Consider the following 19278-nt stretch of genomic DNA (forward strand, 5'->3'; position numbering starts at 1 on the left):
GGATGAGGTTTGCTGGTTACATATTATAGTACCATGGCAGTCAAGAGAACAAAATTCTGAATTGGCAATCTAGACTTATCTAGAAGGAAAATAATGTATTCCAAGCAACATCAATTTATAGCAAAGTACCTTTGTTTCTCTAAGAAGTAGAACCGTACCAAATTAATGAACTAGATCATGTACCAAATCATGACAATTTGCTATTAATCAATCTAGGTAGATGGTCCCCAAACTGGGATTTCTAAGTATTTTCAAAGCAATAATGTAGTACCTTTCAAATCAGAAAGAACCAAAAGTGGTCATCTTCTGTACCAGCAAAAATTTCATTTTTTAAAAAAGGCCAATATTCTTTTTAAAATGTTTTTCTGTGACATGCATCATAATAACTACTACTATTTAAGACCGAAAACATATCCCTTTTGACAAAGTGAACAAAATCTTCAAGAGGACACATAGGCTTGTTGGAATGTTTGTGGTGTTCCTGGCAAAAAGAGGTATGGAATGTGACATCAACTCCATTATAAAGAATGCGGATAAAATGATCAGCAGGTCTTTCTCCATCTTGCCACAGTTCAAAGACCAATCTGGCAGCAAATCTTGGAAACCTGGCTTCAGTAATACCCAAGGCACTGAGAACTGGTGACAAAGTGACATCATGAGCAGAATAAAGAACAAAAATCTCTTCCTTCTTGCCTTCTGCAATACGCAGCATCCGGCTGACTGTCTGGTTAAGTACAGGATGAGAGGCAAGTAGTGCATACTTGAAATAAAGTTTCCTCTCACGTCTCTCTCTCTCATCCTCTATCTGATGTGTTTTAATAACTTTAAAATGCTCTATGTCAATGCAGCCATTTTTGGTACAAGGAAAACTGACATTGTGGCAAAAGTGGCATAACATAGAATCTATGGGGTTAGCAGCTCTTAGTTGCCTCGTGGGAATGCCCACTATTTTTGCCATTTCCACATAAGTGTTTTCTAACTGGTTATTTTTAACACGCAAGAGGTATTGGCGGCGTTGTTCTTTTTCTAGATATTGATTTCTCATTGGGCAATCACAATTTCCAGAACAGAAGATGGTGCTCCACTGGTGCCTAAAGTTAATTTTCTTCCAATCAAAATCTGGGAGAAGACTATAGAGCAAGGCCAAACCACTTTGGAGAGTTCGACTTTTTCCAGTTGTCTCTAAATAAAGATGCTTTGTGGTCCAATCTTTTGGAAGGAGTTTGTGTTTCTTTAAATAAATGTCTCGTAACAGCTGTCCATTTTTCAAATGCTGAACAACACCTAACAAAAATGACAAGAAAAGTTCTGAATAAAACAGTTGAAGGAAAGAACATAAGAGAGTATTATGAAAGAGAATATTACAAAGGAAGAATACATGAAAGTTTAATCAATCTTTAAAATCTCTGATTTTTTTAATGAATATAAATCACAAATATCTGAACTCCTCTCAACTCTTTGAACTGAATAACCATAATTCAAATCATGAAGGACACATATGCAAATTCATGTGTCAGAGATGACTGATATCTACTCTCCACTTAGAATAATGATAATGCTTGTTTCACATCCATTTTTCCTAGAGAGCATATAACATCTACTCACTTTCCCCTTACTACATAGAAATGGTCTCTGACTATCTTCTATGTTACTCTGGGAAACTCCCAAGAGAATGAAAATCAGCTACCACACATAAGCAACTGGCTGCCAAGTATACAACTAGAAAGGGCAGAGGGATGACTTTTTCTTCTCCATTAGCAAGTATTTCTCAGTTTTTAGGGTAGAATGGAACTTACTTAAAATATTCTTTTTTTAACCTTTAATGTCTGTCTTAGTAGCAACTCTAAGGCAGAAAGGCAAGGGCTAGGCAATCAAGGTTAAGTGATTTGCCCAAGGTCATGCAACTAGAAAGTTATCTGAGGTCAGATATGAACCCAAATCCTCCCTATTCCAGGCCTGGTGCTCTATCGACTATTACCGAGCTGCCTCAATATATTCTTTTAATTAAGCATGTAAATAAATGTTAAACACCTATTCATCTGCTACTCTTCTCTCATTAATCTCTCTTTTTTGGTCTCATTCACATAATTTTTCTACGTTTTTTAACCTTCCAATTTCTGAGCTGGTGGGGAACAAACTACTGTCCCAACAGAAACAACTTAAACTTAATGACTTTTTTTTATCTTAATATTTAAAAGTGACGGGTTCAATTAAATTTCAAAATTGGTAGAATCCACTGAACAATCCAAGGTAATGAAATGGTAATGATGGCACACAGATTTCATAAAGCTGCCTGATTAGGCAAAAAAGTAGATAAATTTTAATATACAATGTACACAGTAATATATTTAAGAAAAAATAAATGCATTGTAGGGGAAGTTGTGAATTAATTCAGTCATTCAGGAGGGCAACTTGGACCTATATACTAAAAGGGCTATAAAATAATACATACCCTTTAACCCAACAATACAATTACTAAATTGATATCCAAAAGAGATTTTTTAAAAATCACAAAAAGAGGAAGGACTTATATGTACAGAAATATTTAAAACAGCTCTTTTTAGGGGGCAAAGATTTAGAAAGTGAGGGGAAACCCATCAATTGAGGAACGGCTGAGTAAGTTACAGTATATGACTATAACGGAATACTATTGTGTTGTAAAAAATAAGCAAGAAGAGCTAAAAAAAAACCCTATAAAAACTTATATAAATTTAAGCAGAGTGAAACAAGCAGAACCAGGGGCATATTACACAGTGACAGGAATGCTATACAATGAACAACTGCAAAGAACAGCTATTCTCAGCAATACAGTAATCCAAAACTATCCCAAAGGACTAATGATAAAAAATGTTGTCTATTTCCAGAGAAAAAGAACTGAGTTTGAATCTAGACCAAAGCAAACTTTTATCACTTTCTTAATTTTTTTTTCTATTTGCATTTCCTTTTACAAAAGGATTAATATGGGAAAACGTTTTACATGATTGCACATGTAAAATCTATTAGATTGCTTACCATCTCAAGCAGGGTAGGGGCAGGGGAGAGAGGAAGGGACTCAATATTCTTTGAAAAATGCTGGAAATAGTTTTTACATATAATTGGGGGTGGTGTAAAAGAAAAGGTAAAAAGCATACAAATTAAGTTTATATAATGAGTAGCTCTACTCTATCAGGTATCACCAAAAGAAGAGGTCCAGGGGTCATCAAGTCGATAATACTCAGGAAGAAGTATAAAATGTGCTGCTAACTAAAGCCAAAAAAGACAAACAATAGTAGGTATCATCAGAATGCAAAAGAAACTGTCTGTCACATCTTCATAAAACAATGAGCACAAAAAACTCATGAAATAACAAATATCAAAAAAGATCCAATAAAGCCAGAGAAGAGAAAGTAAATTATTGAACTATGTGGGAGAACTCTTAAGAAAAGATAAACTAAAATAAAATTCAAAAGCCTTTATAATGAAAGGATATAACTGAAGTTCATGCACTCTAGAAAGGAATAAATATGTCAACACTGACTTGTTTATCACAGTTTGTATCTTAATCTGCCCTTCTTACGATAGTTATTTTTGTATATGCAATAGATTCTGACTAGACTATAAGCTCCATAAGAGAAGGAATCCTATCTTATAAAAATTACATCTCTCTCCAAGTGAATAGCACAATGTCCTACACACAATAGACAATAAATGTTTGCAATCAAATCTTAAAATATTAGAATATAGGTAGTCAAGTCTCTCCTTGAAGCTTGAAAGAGACAAAACAAGATTTTTCTACCAAAAAAAGAAAGTCCCATTTTACAGTAAAATATGAACTTAAGGAATCTGATATCTCCAGTAGAATGGAAAACCAGATAGAGGTGAGGATCGGATTTTCATTTCTTAGTATTCCTCAGGGACTAATATAGTGCTTTGTATATAGAAGACAAACAACATTGTTGAATTGAATTAAACCTCAAGAAATTGGGATGATTTAAAATATAAATAAGCTCAAGTTTATATATACGTTTGATAAATTCTTTGATCCATAATTAAAGAGACTTGAAAATAAATGGCTAAACATTTGAAACTGAGGCCAAGTTCATGAAGACAACTATGCTCTCTTACATCATCTCCGTAGAAGACTCTTGTCAGAAGCCAACAATATATAAGTTAGATGGGTTACTGGTTGGATGTAGTATAACGATTATTTTGTTTAGGTTAATTGCTAGTTAATGTTTAATTAATGTATAATATAATAATTAATTGCTAATCAGTGAATTAAAGAAGTAACACTGGGTCCTCAAAACTTATGCTGACAAAAGCACCAGATATGACAGGTCCCACACCGAGATAGAGTAAGAGCTTTGTGACTGCATATCTATTGTTTGAGAACCAGTCTACCTAGTGATAAGAGGCTTATCACCTGCATGGAAACAATAACTCTAAAAAACTATCTATTGATACATAGAGGGAGAACCCACAACAACTATGACAGTATTTTGATTATCTTTGCAGTACTGAAATGAGAATAATTAGTGAAGCAACTCAGTGACTCTGTAGATAGAGAGCCAGGGCAAGAGATAGGAAGCCCTGGATCAAATCTGACTTCTGATACCTCTTAGCTGTGTAGCCCTGGGCAAGTCATTTAATCCCCATTGCCTAGCCTTTAATGCTCTTCTCCCTTGGAATCTATGGTACTTAATATTGATTCCAAAATAGTAGGTATGGGTTATTTTTTAAATTTAAATTAAAAAAAAAAAGAATTGATGTTTCATTTGTTTTAGTGATGTGGTAAATATTAGAGCCAATTTTTTCATGTCAAATTTCTTCCCAATGAAGGCTAAGAAGTTACCACTAGTGTTGATATAGCAAAAGCTGACAATAGCTAATAGTAATAACATAAGTATTTAAGGTTTCTAAAAGCATTTTACATATATTATCTCACTTGGTCCCCAAACATGCAAGACAATAGATTTAGAATAAAATAACTTTCAAAATAATTGTGTAAAAACATTTTTTGTTATTTAGTCATGTCCAACTCCACATGACCTCATTTGGAGTTTTCTTGGCAAAAGATACTGGAGTAGTTTGCCTTTTCCTTCTCCAGGTCATTTTACGGATGAGGAAACTGAGGCAAATAGAGTTAAGTGACTTGCCACAGGTCACAAAGCTAGTGAGCATCTGCAAACAGATTTGAACTCAGGAGGATGAATTTTACTGGCACCAGGCCCAGTACTCTATCCACTGAATCACCTAGCTACCCTAAAAACATGACCTGGTAATTATTCCCAACCATAGAAAACAATCTTTAAGGGAAACCCCATTCTTGGGAAATTGAAAAAAACAAAGAATAAACTTGCCTGTCTGTGTGAGTTCTCCCATTTCACACAATGAATGACTGGGATAAAGAGGCAAGGTACTGAGAGTGCCTTCCATCAAGCCTTCAGATGCTTTTGACATGTGATTGATGAAAGCTTCAAGTTTAGGATGGTTTGGTTTCCTAAAAGAGACAAACCAAAATATATTCTAGTCCAACAAATGCTTCATTAATACTATAAAAACAAAGCTTTGGTAAAATTGAATGGTTTATTGTAAGAAATTCAAAGTTAGATGTTCTTTCATACCTATTAAGTCTCTTTCATAAAAAGCTGTTCCACACTTAAAACAACAAGCTTTAGATCTCCAAATGGGCAGGCAGTTCCCAATTATCTGCATGTTTCTGATTTGTTTCCCCTTGTAGATTCGAGGCCTCCTCTCCAGACCCAGTCATTGTTATAACTCAACTGTTCTGAAGTTAGCTAGCTAACTACCTAGTAAAGTAAATGCTTTTGGGGGTCTAGTAGGCTCCTCTAATATTCCAACGGAATAACTATTCTTTCTCATCCACTGACCATATTTCAAGACCGAAAGATAAAACTGGCTTCTAGGATAAAGAGTTACAACTCTAACCATTACTTGGAAAAGCAAACAGAAACTTGAGGGTGACATGCTATCCCATAAGATCATGGTTAATGTCTTGATCACTGGGTTTTTTAATATTAAATCTTGATTATTTGATTACTTATATTCATCAACAAAATTGTCACTCTTCAAGTCCCAGCTTGAGTCCTTCACCTTCTATTTAAAGCTTTCCTTGGAAAGTTCAGACCATCTTTTTCCTCTAACTTCTATTAAACATATTTATCATACCGTTCAATTTAGCATTTTATTACATATTACTTTCCAGTTGTTTCCTGTGCTTGCCCTTTATAAAGCTAAAAATTCAAATAGTTAAGTTCCTTTACAGAATGATGGTCTTTAACTTTGTTTGATATAAAGCAAACGACAAACAACAGAATGCCTATTATATAGGACTATAAAGAAAATGTATAATTGAGTTAGTGAAATAAAATATATACACATGAAATTACTTGTTTCCTTGTGTAAACTGAAATATATAGACAAAAACTGCTATAGAAGTTCAAAGGATGAATACAGGACTTCAGGCTGCAGTGGTCTGTAAGAGCTTTATGAATGAATAGGATTTGAGCTAGGCCTTGAAATAGGAGTTAGAGAGATGGGAAAGATAGGAGAGTTATTCTGGATAATAGGAATACCATGAGCAAAGCCTGAAACAATAAGCTAGTCATGTTAAGGGGTAGTATAGGATTTAACCAAGGAGTGGAGAAAAATACAGTTAGAAACATTGCGGACAGATTGTAGGGGGGTGTTGAATGCCATGCCATGGAGCTTGGTTTGAGTCATTGGAGGTTTTTGAGCAGGAATATGAGATGATGAAAGTAGCACTTTAACAGAATTAACCTTGTAGTGAAAAGAAGCATATGATAAGCACTTAATTTCCATGATTAAAGCTAAAGCATTTTTGCATGTTTATGCCACATTTAAACGCACCTTGAAGCAAACCACTGGTTGGCCAAGAAAAAAGAAAAAGAACCAGTGTAAAACCTTAAGTTTTCATCTTTGTAAAAAATTAATATAAAAGTAAATTTAAAAGTAAAGTATCTAATAATAAGTAATTTTCCTTGATTAATGAAATAATATATGAATTTATGTACATCTTCCAAATTACTAAAATGCTGACATTTATTTGAGAGAAAGAGGAAAGTTAACTACTAGATTATAAACAAAAAACAGCAAGGATTAAAAAGGCAAAGATTAAACTGCTCTCACAGTAAATTCTCATCACTCGGGCTCAATTAATAGCTTAATTTTAAATGTATGCAATCATAGATCTAAATACACTAAACTGCTTTCAGAAACCTGACGAAAAACTTAAATCTCAAAGCTTTACTTTATAAAGGTATAGCTTAAAATTATAATGTGCTAATAAACCTGGCATATTCTAATACTAAATGATATCCTGAATACTAAAGGATATATAATGTTTTTCATCAAAGAAGATGACATTTCCCCCCCTAAAACTTCCTGCATATAAATGTTTGCAATCCTAGAAATTAACATTTTCATAAAATGAAAGAAAGCTGATAATGCTCATCCTCATAAACTATCATAAATTCTTCATGTTTTCACTGTGTTCATAAATACCTTTTGATGTTAAAAATAATTTAATTACCTGTTATAGATTTTTTCTGTAAAAAAGATGGTTTGTGATCTTCAATATTATCTTCGCTTAAAGGAAATCTATATTCAGAAATTTCCACTTATGGAAATATTACTTCAATATTTCAAAAATCTATGAATTCACTAGGATAGGTCATTCGTCTACTTACACAGAGATCCTGACCCCTTCTCCATAAATATTAGGTGATTTTTAAGAGGCAGAAAAAACTATCAACTTATGGCAACCTGATGATAAACTTCTTTGAATTTAGTTAGGCGATTAATCCTCAAACCAAAACCATACTGTCTGTCACCAGACCTACACTCAAAGGCTGTCCAGCTTGTATTAGAATTTACCAGAGCTTACATGCTGCTGGCAAAACCTACAGGAAAAGTCACCTCTATACCTTGGATAAGGTATCAAATTAGGAAGTAATAATAGAATTAAAATGATTAATCTTCTTTATCAGAGGAAGTTTTTTTCTCATGTAAATTTAAATCTGTTATACTTATGTTAATGGATCTACCAGAGATTGGGACAAATAAAAATTCACTTTACCCCAATGCAACTATATAACTTTCCTTTTCTTGGACAATAATTAATGATAAAACTAAGTACTACATATACTCTATGGATAAACCTATGACAACAAGATATCATATTTTTTATTTAAACATTAAAAGTATTATGATTTTTGGTGTTTACTAATCAAATCCATGAAAATAAATTCTTCAACAAAAATATATATTACTTTGGACTCATCAGAAATCTTTTTGCATGTTGAATACTTTAAGTAATAAAAATGCTAAATTCTTATAGACATCAAATTGGCCTCATTTTCTTATTTCACTGTATCTATTTTTATCACAGATTTTAATGCACAAATGTAAAATCTCAAAGCTATTTTGCATACTCATTAAAGAGTTATAATGCATAGCATAAACCATATAAGTAATGAGTTCTTCACTGGAATACTAAGAAAAATAGTAGCATTCTTATCAGAAAATAAATTCCAATAGTTTAATCTGGATTTTAAATTAAGTAACAACACTGATGCATGCAAATTCATGGAATGATTATTCAAGAGCAAAAAGAAGCTAACTGAAAAAAAATTCTAATAACTTTTTAAAAATCTTTTTCTGTAAAATTTGAAATCAATATTCTTCCATTCAAGCCTCAAGAGTTAATTTGATTCAATTCAGTAAGTACCTACAAAAATCTAGCCTGGTGCTGAGTCCTTTGAGGGATATAAAATAAATGCATGAGAAAAAGGTCCCTACCATTAAGAAACTGATAATCTTGTGATTCAGATAAATTTAGTATGGTTTTCACAGTCCTATAGCAGCATGATAAGTGGAAGGAGGGAAGTCTCACTGTAACAAAAAGCCAAAGAGTCCTTCATCAAAGCATTTTAGATGTGGAAACTGAACTGAATTGAAACAGTCAACCCTAACTGTACATATAGATTCAAATCTTATACTAGGAAGTAATCAGCACAAGTTAATAATCATATGAAGTTCCAGGCCGCATCATTAGAGAGGGAAAAGTTCCAATTCAAGTCAAATAATCTCTATACAAACAAGTTTAGGTATCTAAAAGAACTCACTCTCATACCAATTCAATTTGCCCCATAGGAACCCAGATCAGGTATGAGCCTTTCTTGATTAAGTAATTATAATTCTTTCTTTAAAAAAAAAAAAAAACCTTTACCTTCTGGCTTAGAATCAATACTACGTATTGATTCCAAGGCAGAAGAGCAACAAGAGGTAGGCAACTGGGGTTAAAGGATTTGCCCAGGGTCACACAGCTAGAAAATATCCATGGTCAAATTTGAACCCAGGACTCCCCATCTCCATTCCCTGAGCCATTTAGCTGTCCTGTATAGTTCTACCATATAAATCAAACTGAAAAAAAGACCACTCTTAGTACTTTTTAAAATCAGATCCACTATCTCATTAGTTTAAAGGAACTTTTCATGATGAAATTACCTCCACTGATGGCACTGGCTCTGCATTTATAGACTTGGGGCCTCTGAGAGAGGTTGTGATTAGTCAGTCAGATGACCAAGTCTCCAGGTCACCAAGACTGATTCTCTATCCATATTACCACACTGCCTCTTATGGATATTATACATCTCTAAATAAATCTTATGACATTTGATTCTTTTTCTTATGGTTAACACTACCATTATAATTTTAAGACCTTGGAATTTTCGTATTCATATTTTCTACTTTCTTTATTTAGTCATTCAAATATTTACTGAAAGTGCAAGATATCATGTTAGTTGAGGGCCATAGGATCACAGACCTAAAAATAAAAGAACTAATTTTATAGATGAGGAAACTGAGGCCTCGGAAAATAAAGTGATTACCAAAGTCACATAGGGTACCAAACTTCAGAGGCCAGATTTGATGCCAAGCCTACTCACTCAATTATGTTCTTTTGCACTGTGCCATGTTACCATCCAAAAGGTACAAAGCAGAATAAGACAAGTCTCTGACTCAAGGAACTTACATAATCTATTTTATTTTTTAAATTATCTTTCATCTTTAAAAAAAAAAGGACCCTGAATATTGCCTCTATAATTCTGAAAGATTAAAATGTGTAAACAAAACATAGCAGCATCAGTGATATAAAACAAAGGAAGCAGCATGTCATTTTCAAAAAATGATTATAATTGGGCAGCTGGGTAGCTCAGTGGAGTGAGAGTCAGGCCTAGAGACAGGAGGTCCTAGGTTCAAACCCGGCCTCAGCCACTTCCCAGCTGTGTGACCCTGGGCAAGTCACTTGACCCCCCATTGCCCACCCTTACCAATCTTCCACCTATGAGACAATACACCAAAGTACAAGGGTTAAAAAAAATGATTATAATTATGGAAAGGATTAAAAATGCAGCTTACCTATTAGAAACCAAGGTACAGTCAATTTCTGGTCTCTTTGTTTTAGGAATGGCATAAAGTGGGTATCTATCTCCATGACGAATTAACACATGAACAGATACTAGCTTGAAATAGTAAGGTGCATGACCTATATATAAGAAATATACAATTTAAACATTAGTTTTGGGAACAGTGTTAAGATATATTAGGTTTTATAGGAATGCTTCAATACAAAAAGGTATTCCTTTAAAATTGTCTATAAAGTAAAATGATTTATCAACATAAACCACTGATTTCTATGAAACAGACTAAGGCACATTACTATTTTTAAAAAGCTGAACTTAAGATAAACAAACTAGAAGAATGAGTACATACTCCTACCATCATTCCTTGCTGAACCCCTCCAAATTTTAACCCTGTGACTCCACTTCAAAACAGCTCTAAGGAAAAAAAGCATTTTATTGTAGCTATTGAATTTGTTACACAATATTGCAAAACTTACCTTCTGCACTACGTTCAGTAATGCTTGGAATATTGCAGTAAATACGAGCTTCATGAATAGGATCTACCACAGGAGGTTCAGTCAATGGATCAGGCATTATTCTCTTGCGATTTTTACCACTCATGCCATTATTGACTGGTGTTACTGGTGTTAAGTGAACTAAAAAAAAAAAAGTGTATATATATATACGCATATATATAAAATTCAATGAAATTAAGAGGTCATATGAGGTATAATTTTGCACTGCAATTCTGAATTTCATATTTTAAATTTTTTTCTCTGAATTGCATTGTTTTAGTTCAATAAAATAATCATTTTCTTTTTTTAAATCCTTACCTTCTGTTTTAGCATCAATTCTTAGGCAGAACAGCACAAGGGCTAGACAACTGAGATGAAATGACTTGTCCAGTGTCACACAAAGCTGGAAAGTATCTGAGGCCAGACTTGAAACCAAGTCCTCCCAACTCCAAGCCTAGACCTTGATCCACTATCTACCTAGCCCCCCTCAGGGAATTAATAATGAAGCTATTTTGTGTCAGAATTTTTTCATTGGAAATCTTTTTCATAACTTTTCAATAGTACCTTCCATTTCTCTAATAGCAAAAGTCTGCAAGGTTTGAGGAGTTTTTGTTATGGTTTTGTTTTTTAAGTTTTGTTTGTAACTATATTAAACAATATTGGTCCCAGAACTAATACCTCTGAATACTACTGACTCTAAACTGCAAAAAGTAACCACCTAGCCACAATTTACTCATAATCCATCCAGAAACTAAAAATCCAGGCTAGATTTAGGCACTTAACTTCACATTCAGCTAAAATCCTTTCATTAGACAAGTTTTGGTTTAACAACAGGGTTTAACAACAGGTTTAACAATATAAGATCTCCTCCAGCCACCACTTTTTAGCTTGTCGGCTAGAATCTCAAGGTTATTAATTAATTACACTCTAAAGAATACAGTTGTGGGGTGTTGTTATTTTTTTTTAACCATAGAATTAGGTCACACTTTAGTTATCTGCTGATAAGAACATAATATGGAGCATAAAAATAAAGCCTCACATTAAATCTGAGAGATTATCTATAGCTTCTCCATATCATTACTTCCTATTACCCTATCTCTAAAGGACATTTAGTTTGGTTAATGCAATATGCTCTTCACAGAAGGTCTGTATTTGCTTTGAGGCAACTTGTACTCTTTTAGGTGAATTTTCCCATTAAGACCACTTCTCTTCATTATTGAGGCCCATCAAAACAAATAGATACTGGATTTTTCTTTACTCTGTAAGTCTAGACCAGTGATTCCCAAAATGGGCGCTACCACCCCCTGGTGGGTGCTGCAGCGATCCAGGAGAGCGGTGATGGCCACAGGTGCATTTATCTTTCCTATTAATTACTATTAAATTTTTTTAAAAATTAATTTCCAGGGAGCTAAGTAATATTTTTTCTGGAAAGGGGGCGGTAGGCCAAAAAAGTTTGGGAACCACTGGTCTAAACTAAGAGATAATATGATAATTTGTTTTAGTACCTTCCCCAGTATTAAAATTAAAAGAAATGTCCAAAGTCAACATGACTGGGGCTCCTAGTATGCAGAAGCGAATCCACTCTGGGGTATTTACAGAAAGAGATAGAAGAGTCATATAAGATGAGAACAGGAGAAAGTGAAGTAGTCTGAATATCCTTGGAGAGAATTAATCAAATAAATGGTTTCATTTAAGCACCAAAGAAGCCTCAAATCAAAAGTATACAAAAAATGACCCAAAGCAACTGAAGTAGCTATTTATCATTAGAGGTAATTAATAACCCTATTTGTCAAAATAGTGTTCTGAATCTCTCAGAATTCCCCTAAAAAAGTAGATCTTCTAGATCCATTGCTAAAATTGCTAATAACAATAACAACAGCGACTAGCATTTACATAGCACTTTATAAACATAATCTCATTTGATCATCACAACAATTCTGGAAGGTATTGGTGCTCAAATAAATTCAGAATTTCTGAGCTTGAGCAATTCACAGCCTTAGCCTTCTTCTATAGTAGAGATTACAAGCATGTGTCAATCATGCCTGATACTTTTTGTAAAAAACAAAATTTACAAAAAAAAATTTCATGGTTTCACATATAACCCTCTTTTCTGTTCTACTTTCAATGTTTTTGTTAACTTCTTAAATTCAGAATAAAAAATAAAATTTCAAAAATAATGATAATTAAAAAGAAGAGTCATTTCAGAGATCAGATTTGGGACTGTCAAATATTAGTCTATGAAAAATCTATCAAGAAGATCAGACAAAAAAGGGAAACTACTACTGGGGAAGTAATTTCACTCTTAGAATGAAGGCAATCAGTAAAAATATTCTTGGAATTACTATGTAAAAAATTTCAAATATCTTATAATTTTACTTTTTAAAAAACTTCCTTTCTCCCTAAATTCTTACTGCTTACTATATTCAACCAGTCTCAGTAAGCAAATTCAAATCTACTTATTGCAACTACTTTCAATGCTATCTCTACTGGTCAAGTGTGGGAAGCCAATAAGAGAATAGATAAAAATCTGAGACCCCTCTTTTGACACCTCTTATGATCCATACCTTTTCTTATTGGAAAAACATTATAGACTTATTGGAAAGCTTTGAGTCCATAACCAGACCAGAAGCTACTGAGTTAACAATTTCTCTCCTTGACAATTTCTCTCCTTGATAATTAAGAAGCCTAAACCCTAAAAAATATATTACTTAGATAAGGACTGGAGCCAGACAATTTAGTCCAGACTATCTGACCAGGTGCAGATCTGTAAATCAAGGCAGAACGCAATTAGTAAACATCTCCATGAAATTTATTTCTGCTCCCAGAAGTAAACCCCTACTAATTGGTGGTTGGAATTTGGCCCTTGTCCTTGCACTCATATCTCTACTTTTTAGACTTTAATGGATTGTGTATGATTTGTAACCCCTTCACAGCTGTTACTCTTTCTTTGTGTTCTTTGTTTGAAACCAGTATAAAATAAAATCCCATAGCGTTAGAGCAACATGGGCTAACCACTAGTCTGGTTGTTCTCGTTTTTCCTTTTCCTGTCTTAACCATCCTATGCCACCAATGCCACTCAGGACCCAAAAACCATATAGGAGGCTGGTTCACTATAGTCAAGTAAACAGTATTCCCATTTCTCAGTTCCATGACTCTCTCCTACTACTAATATATTCTTCATATACACTTCTCCCATTTCAGAACCAAAGGATTAGCACAGAAGCCACTCTCTTCTACTGATTCTCAAAAATCAATCAATAAATAAATACTTATTAAGCACCTATTATGCATCAAGCACTGTGCTAAACACTGAAGCTATGAAAAAGACGCAAAAGACAGTCCCTAACTTCAAGAAAGTTATAATCTAATACAGAAAACAACATGAAAACAAACATATAGAAAGCAAATTATATACAGAATAATTAGGAACTTGTTAATAAGGGGAAATCATTGTAATTAAGAGGGGCTGGGAAAGGCTTCATGTAGAATGTAGGATTTTAGCTGGGAAGGAAACTATAAAGATCAGTAGTTACAGTAGAGATAAGAGAACATTCTAGGCATAGAGGACAACCAGAGAAAATGCCCAGAACTAAGAGATGCAGTACCTTGTTTGTGGAACAGCCAGGAGGCTGATGTCACTGGATTGCAGAGTACCTGGTATGGAGGTAAGGTATAAGAAGACTGAAGAGGGCTAAATTATGAAAGGTTTTGTATGCCAAACAGATCACTCTTGATCCTGGGGACAATAAGGAGCCACTAAAGTTTACTGTATATGGGAGGTGAAGGCAAAGGGGACTCAGGGTGTATGACATGTTTAGACCTGTGCTTTAGGAAAATCACTTTAGTGGCTGAGTAGAGGACAGAATGGAATGGGGAGAGACTTGGGACAGATAGACCTATCAGCAAACTATTACAATAATCAAGGCATGAGATGATAACAGTCTGCATTTGAGACCCTCTATTTAATTTTCTTGTAGGCAAAAGTGCCTTGCATACAATAGGCACTTAAATGTTTACTGAAGTTCAATCTGTTTATTAGAGTAATCCATATATTCACATACAGCTGATGCTAAGAAAACTGACCAGTGGCTGTCTTCCTTATCTATGTTTGAAACAAAGACTAAAAATGAAAATAAGAGATTAAAGCATGAAAATGGCATTTTAATCACCTACAAATAAAAAGTAGAAACAAAAAAAAAAGCAATGATTCATGGTGAATCCCTAAATCTCCAAGGTCTCTACCATATATACAAGTGTTGATTTTTGGTTTTTTACTGCTCAATTCATTTGAAGCAGTTACTTTTTTTTCAGGCAATGGTCAATTAAGTATCTTTTGTCCTAATATCAAAAGACATTTACTTCTTATATATCTTTAATTTTGACTAAAACATCAGGAATTTGAGAATTCAACACATATTTATTAAGAATCTACTTAGCAGATGTGTCAGGCACTAGGGAAGATATAAAGTTTATGTAACAGCCCTGCCCTCATAAAGCTCAGCCTGGGAAAGGGCTAACATACAAAAATAGGCGACTATAATGCTCAAAATTATATGAGAATTGCATTACAGAGGTGAGAAAAGTCCCTTGTGAGATCTTAGGAAAGATACTAATCCTCAAGGGTTCACTTAGACTTTACATTTTAGAACTGGTATTAAATAATGGAAATTGAAGGCAAGAAAACATGTTCCATAATTCAAAAACTTAAAATCTCAAACAAATTATCATTTAAAGCTATAAAAATTTATATTTGTTACTTCCATATCCAAAAATTAATGAACAAAAATAATGGGGCAAAATCTATTTAAGTGGCATACTTGAAGACTTCAGTTCATACAAAAAACCTACCTTCTTACACCATGATATTCAGGATTATGGATGCAAATAAACCTAATTTCCACATTATCAGTAGTAGAGGGATTTTGTAAGTTTACCTTATAACTTATATACCTAAAACTCTTTGTACCTCTACACATAAGGAAAATAATTTTTTTGTATTTTAAACAGCATCATGACTTACTTCTCAAAATAACAAAAAAATAAAACAATTAACATATTAAAAAACAAATACAAATAAATATATTATCTCTTATCATAACATATTTTCATAAGACATTATCCAATAATTATACAACCAAAAACATTTATATTGTTAATTCACCATCCACAAATTAGTCAAAGAAAATATTAATGCAAAATTCACTTAATTTAAGTAGCTGTACTTGATTGAACTTTCACCATGTAGCTTCTTACACAATAACACTCAAAATTACCTAAGTAGATAAACTTAATTTCCATAATAATGGAAGAAATGCATAAACAAGTTTCCATAAATAGTTTACCTAAGAGCAGAAACGAAGCAAAAACATTCATGTCTTAATTTCTGATGTTTCCGTATCACCAATATATTCCCCAAAAAAGTGCTTGTACAGAGGATAATTCACCCAGCAAAATGTGCCTATAAAAGTATGCCTTAAAAAATTGACTGTCCTAAAACAGAAGGTACTTTCAGTGGAGTTATATAAGCAAAACAAGCAAGCCAATTCAATGACGTGGAAACCAACTCATGAAACAGAAATGAAGTGGATAAAATGAACCTTTATTCGAGCTTTTACCCTGTTAGTACCTGTCAACTTTTCAGAATAAAAATCAGAGTTGACTCTAAGAGTCCACCTCTCCAAGCAAAGACTGGAAAATCTTTTAATGAAAAGTTATAAACAAACTACTGAGTCATCTCAAACCTTTTAAAGTATTATACTTTAAAATTCATTAACCAGCTATGAGTCCATTCCTTTTTTCTTTTTTTAACAAGATAAAATAATATTTTAATAATTGTATTATCAACAATAACATTTTTAAGCATCCATTATAAACCTCCGGATTAAACAAAGAAACTTACCTCAAACTTGCTCACCTAGTCATTTCATGCCAAACTCTTGTTTTCTCCCAAACTACACAATATTCTCAATCTGCCCCCCCTTCACAATCCCACTGTGTTCTCTTGCCCATAATTCAATTTGCTGAAAAAAATTTCACTCCCATGAATCTTCCCCTAGACTGATTATAAGAAGGATATATGTCCATATAAATTCCTCATTTATATATGTAATACCAACTGTCTGGGTACCTAACTGAATTGATTTGTTGATTCATGACTGTGTGGAATTTGTTTTGTCAGCTATCACACAAAGTTACAGATTCAGAAACAGGTAAGATGGGAAAAGACTATTAGAATCAATCAGGTAAATCCTAGTAGGCCTGTGCTCAAGGAATAATGAGGTCACAATTAGTCAAAAGAATGGAAGGAAGAAAAGAATTAAACCATTTACAAATGCAAATGAAATAAACTAGATTAAATATTCACTCACTTTCCATTTTCACATTCTAAAAACAATAGAAAGCTCAGATTTACTGCCCTTCATTATTCACTAAAGGAATAAACAATGAATACCTTAATCATTTCTTCCATACTGACATACTCTGCAATAGAGGCAAAAAAAAAAAGAGAGAGAGAGATAACAAACTTACAGAATTGCAGACTGATGCTCAAAAAGGCTAGTAAAGCAGCCAAGGCCAGCAGCAACAAAAAACGATTTCGGAAAAGCATTATTATTTGTTCTATCTTCTCTTCATGGTTTCACCTCAAACTGGAAAAATGCCCTAGAATAAAAGAGGAAATAAACATATGTTAAAAGGGAGAAAACTAAATATGTCAACTGTTTGGACCAAAAAAAATTCTATTACTCTTTGTGTTGGCAGACAAGAGCTAATGCCTGACCACAGAAAATCTCCCATTGCTTTTGTTTGTTCCATTCAGAAAAACTTTAAAAATAAATAATAACATAGTAATCCTACATTTCTCTGGCACTGTAAGAAAATAAATCATCCTATGTCATTTTTTTTCCAGATAATAGAACTTTCATTTTTTAACTTTTAACTTTTTTTAACATTTCACCATTTTTAAGGAATCCTTAACTTTTAATACATTTTCCTGACACTAAAAACATACTAATAAATTATAAACTCCTTTGAGCATCTTAATGGCAGAGACTATGTTGTTTTTCACATTTTGTGTCCCCAGCACCTAACAGAAGCAAGGACACTAGCTAGCTGTATGATTCTGGGTAAATTGCTTAATCTCCCTTAGCTTCAGTTTCCTCATCTATAAAATAAGAGAATAAATTTAGTATTTTCTTCCCTTTTTTTTTTAATCCATACCTTCCCTCTTAGATTCAATACTGTGTTTCAGGTCCAAGGCAGAAGAGCAGTAAGAGCTAGGTAATTGGGATTAAATGAACTTGCCCAGAGTCACACAGAAGGGAATTATCTGGGGACAGATTTGAACCCAGGACCTCCTATCCCTAGCTAGGCCTGGCTCTCAATCCACTGTCCCTGGAGATTAATTAACTTAATAATTCAGATGTAGTTTGTCCAGAACTATAGACTTCTTTTTCACCAACATGTTTTCTCACTTCCACGTATGTTTTGACACATATTAAATTTCAAACAAGTCTGGATCTTTTTTACATGTTTTATTGAACCACCTCTGCTCCAATCCATACCTGGGCAGTTGATTTTTTAACCTAAAGAATGGCTTTTCTATTTCATCTTATGTGAGTTTATCTTTTTAGTTTCAGTTCTGTCATCCAATAGCTTAATAATTCCTTAGTTTTATATAAATTTAATAAGCATATAAAATTGATTTAAAGTTGAATGAAACTGAATCTGAGATCTTAAATTTCTTAGTATATTTTTATTTATCCCTTTCTACCTTTTTCCCCCTTTTATATAAAACTGGACAGTAAATTAATTGAAAGTGATTTCAATTGATTTTATTTCTTAGTGATTACATACTTTAAATCAAGCTTATAATCCAGTTTTTTATGAGCCAAATAGGATTGGTCAGTAATTAATAAAACTAAATTTATTACCATCTCTTTGTTTAGAAAGAGTTCTTAACATAATTATCCAAGTTAACTACAAAACTACTTTCCTAGTATCTAGAGTGTGACTAAGACAAGGTTGAAAGTGTTTGATATGTCATCTAACTATAGAAGATATAATGTCTCACTGACACCACACATTTGGTACTTAGATGGGGCAAGAATCCTTTAACTGAAAATGAAAACTAAATGGTTCACTTGTAGGAGAATGAATGACTACAATCAAAGAGTTGTATAAAACTGAGCTATGCCCTAGGATTTGGGCTTTAAAGGGCAATAAATGGAGAGAATAGCCTACAAACAGATTCCCTGGAAGCAGAACTACTCAAAGGACCAAAGCTTCAGAAGTTAAAAAGAAGGAACTTCTAGGAAGAGCCAAGGAGTCAGAAATATCAT

General features: G+C 33.3%; 1 protein-coding gene across 1 annotated transcript; it reads right to left on the bottom strand.

Moving 5' to 3' along the window:
• Window positions 1–352: 352 nt before the first annotated feature.
• PXYLP1 (2-phosphoxylose phosphatase 1) lies at window positions 353–17546 on the bottom strand. Its single transcript, XM_044666661.1, has 5 exons — window positions 17468–17546; window positions 10922–11080; window positions 10441–10567; window positions 5340–5479; window positions 353–1284 (listed from the first exon to the last, which is right to left on the bottom strand). Exons 1-5 carry the CDS (start codon window positions 17544–17546, stop codon window positions 353–355), a joined length of 1437 nt encoding a protein of 478 aa, XP_044522596.1.
• Between the last annotated feature and the right edge of the window lie 1732 nt (window positions 17547–19278).

Source organism: Gracilinanus agilis, chromosome 3 (assembly GCF_016433145.1).
Source record: "Gracilinanus agilis isolate LMUSP501 chromosome 3, AgileGrace, whole genome shotgun sequence".
In the NCBI taxonomy this organism is placed as follows: Eukaryota; Metazoa; Chordata; class Mammalia; order Didelphimorphia; family Didelphidae; genus Gracilinanus; species Gracilinanus agilis.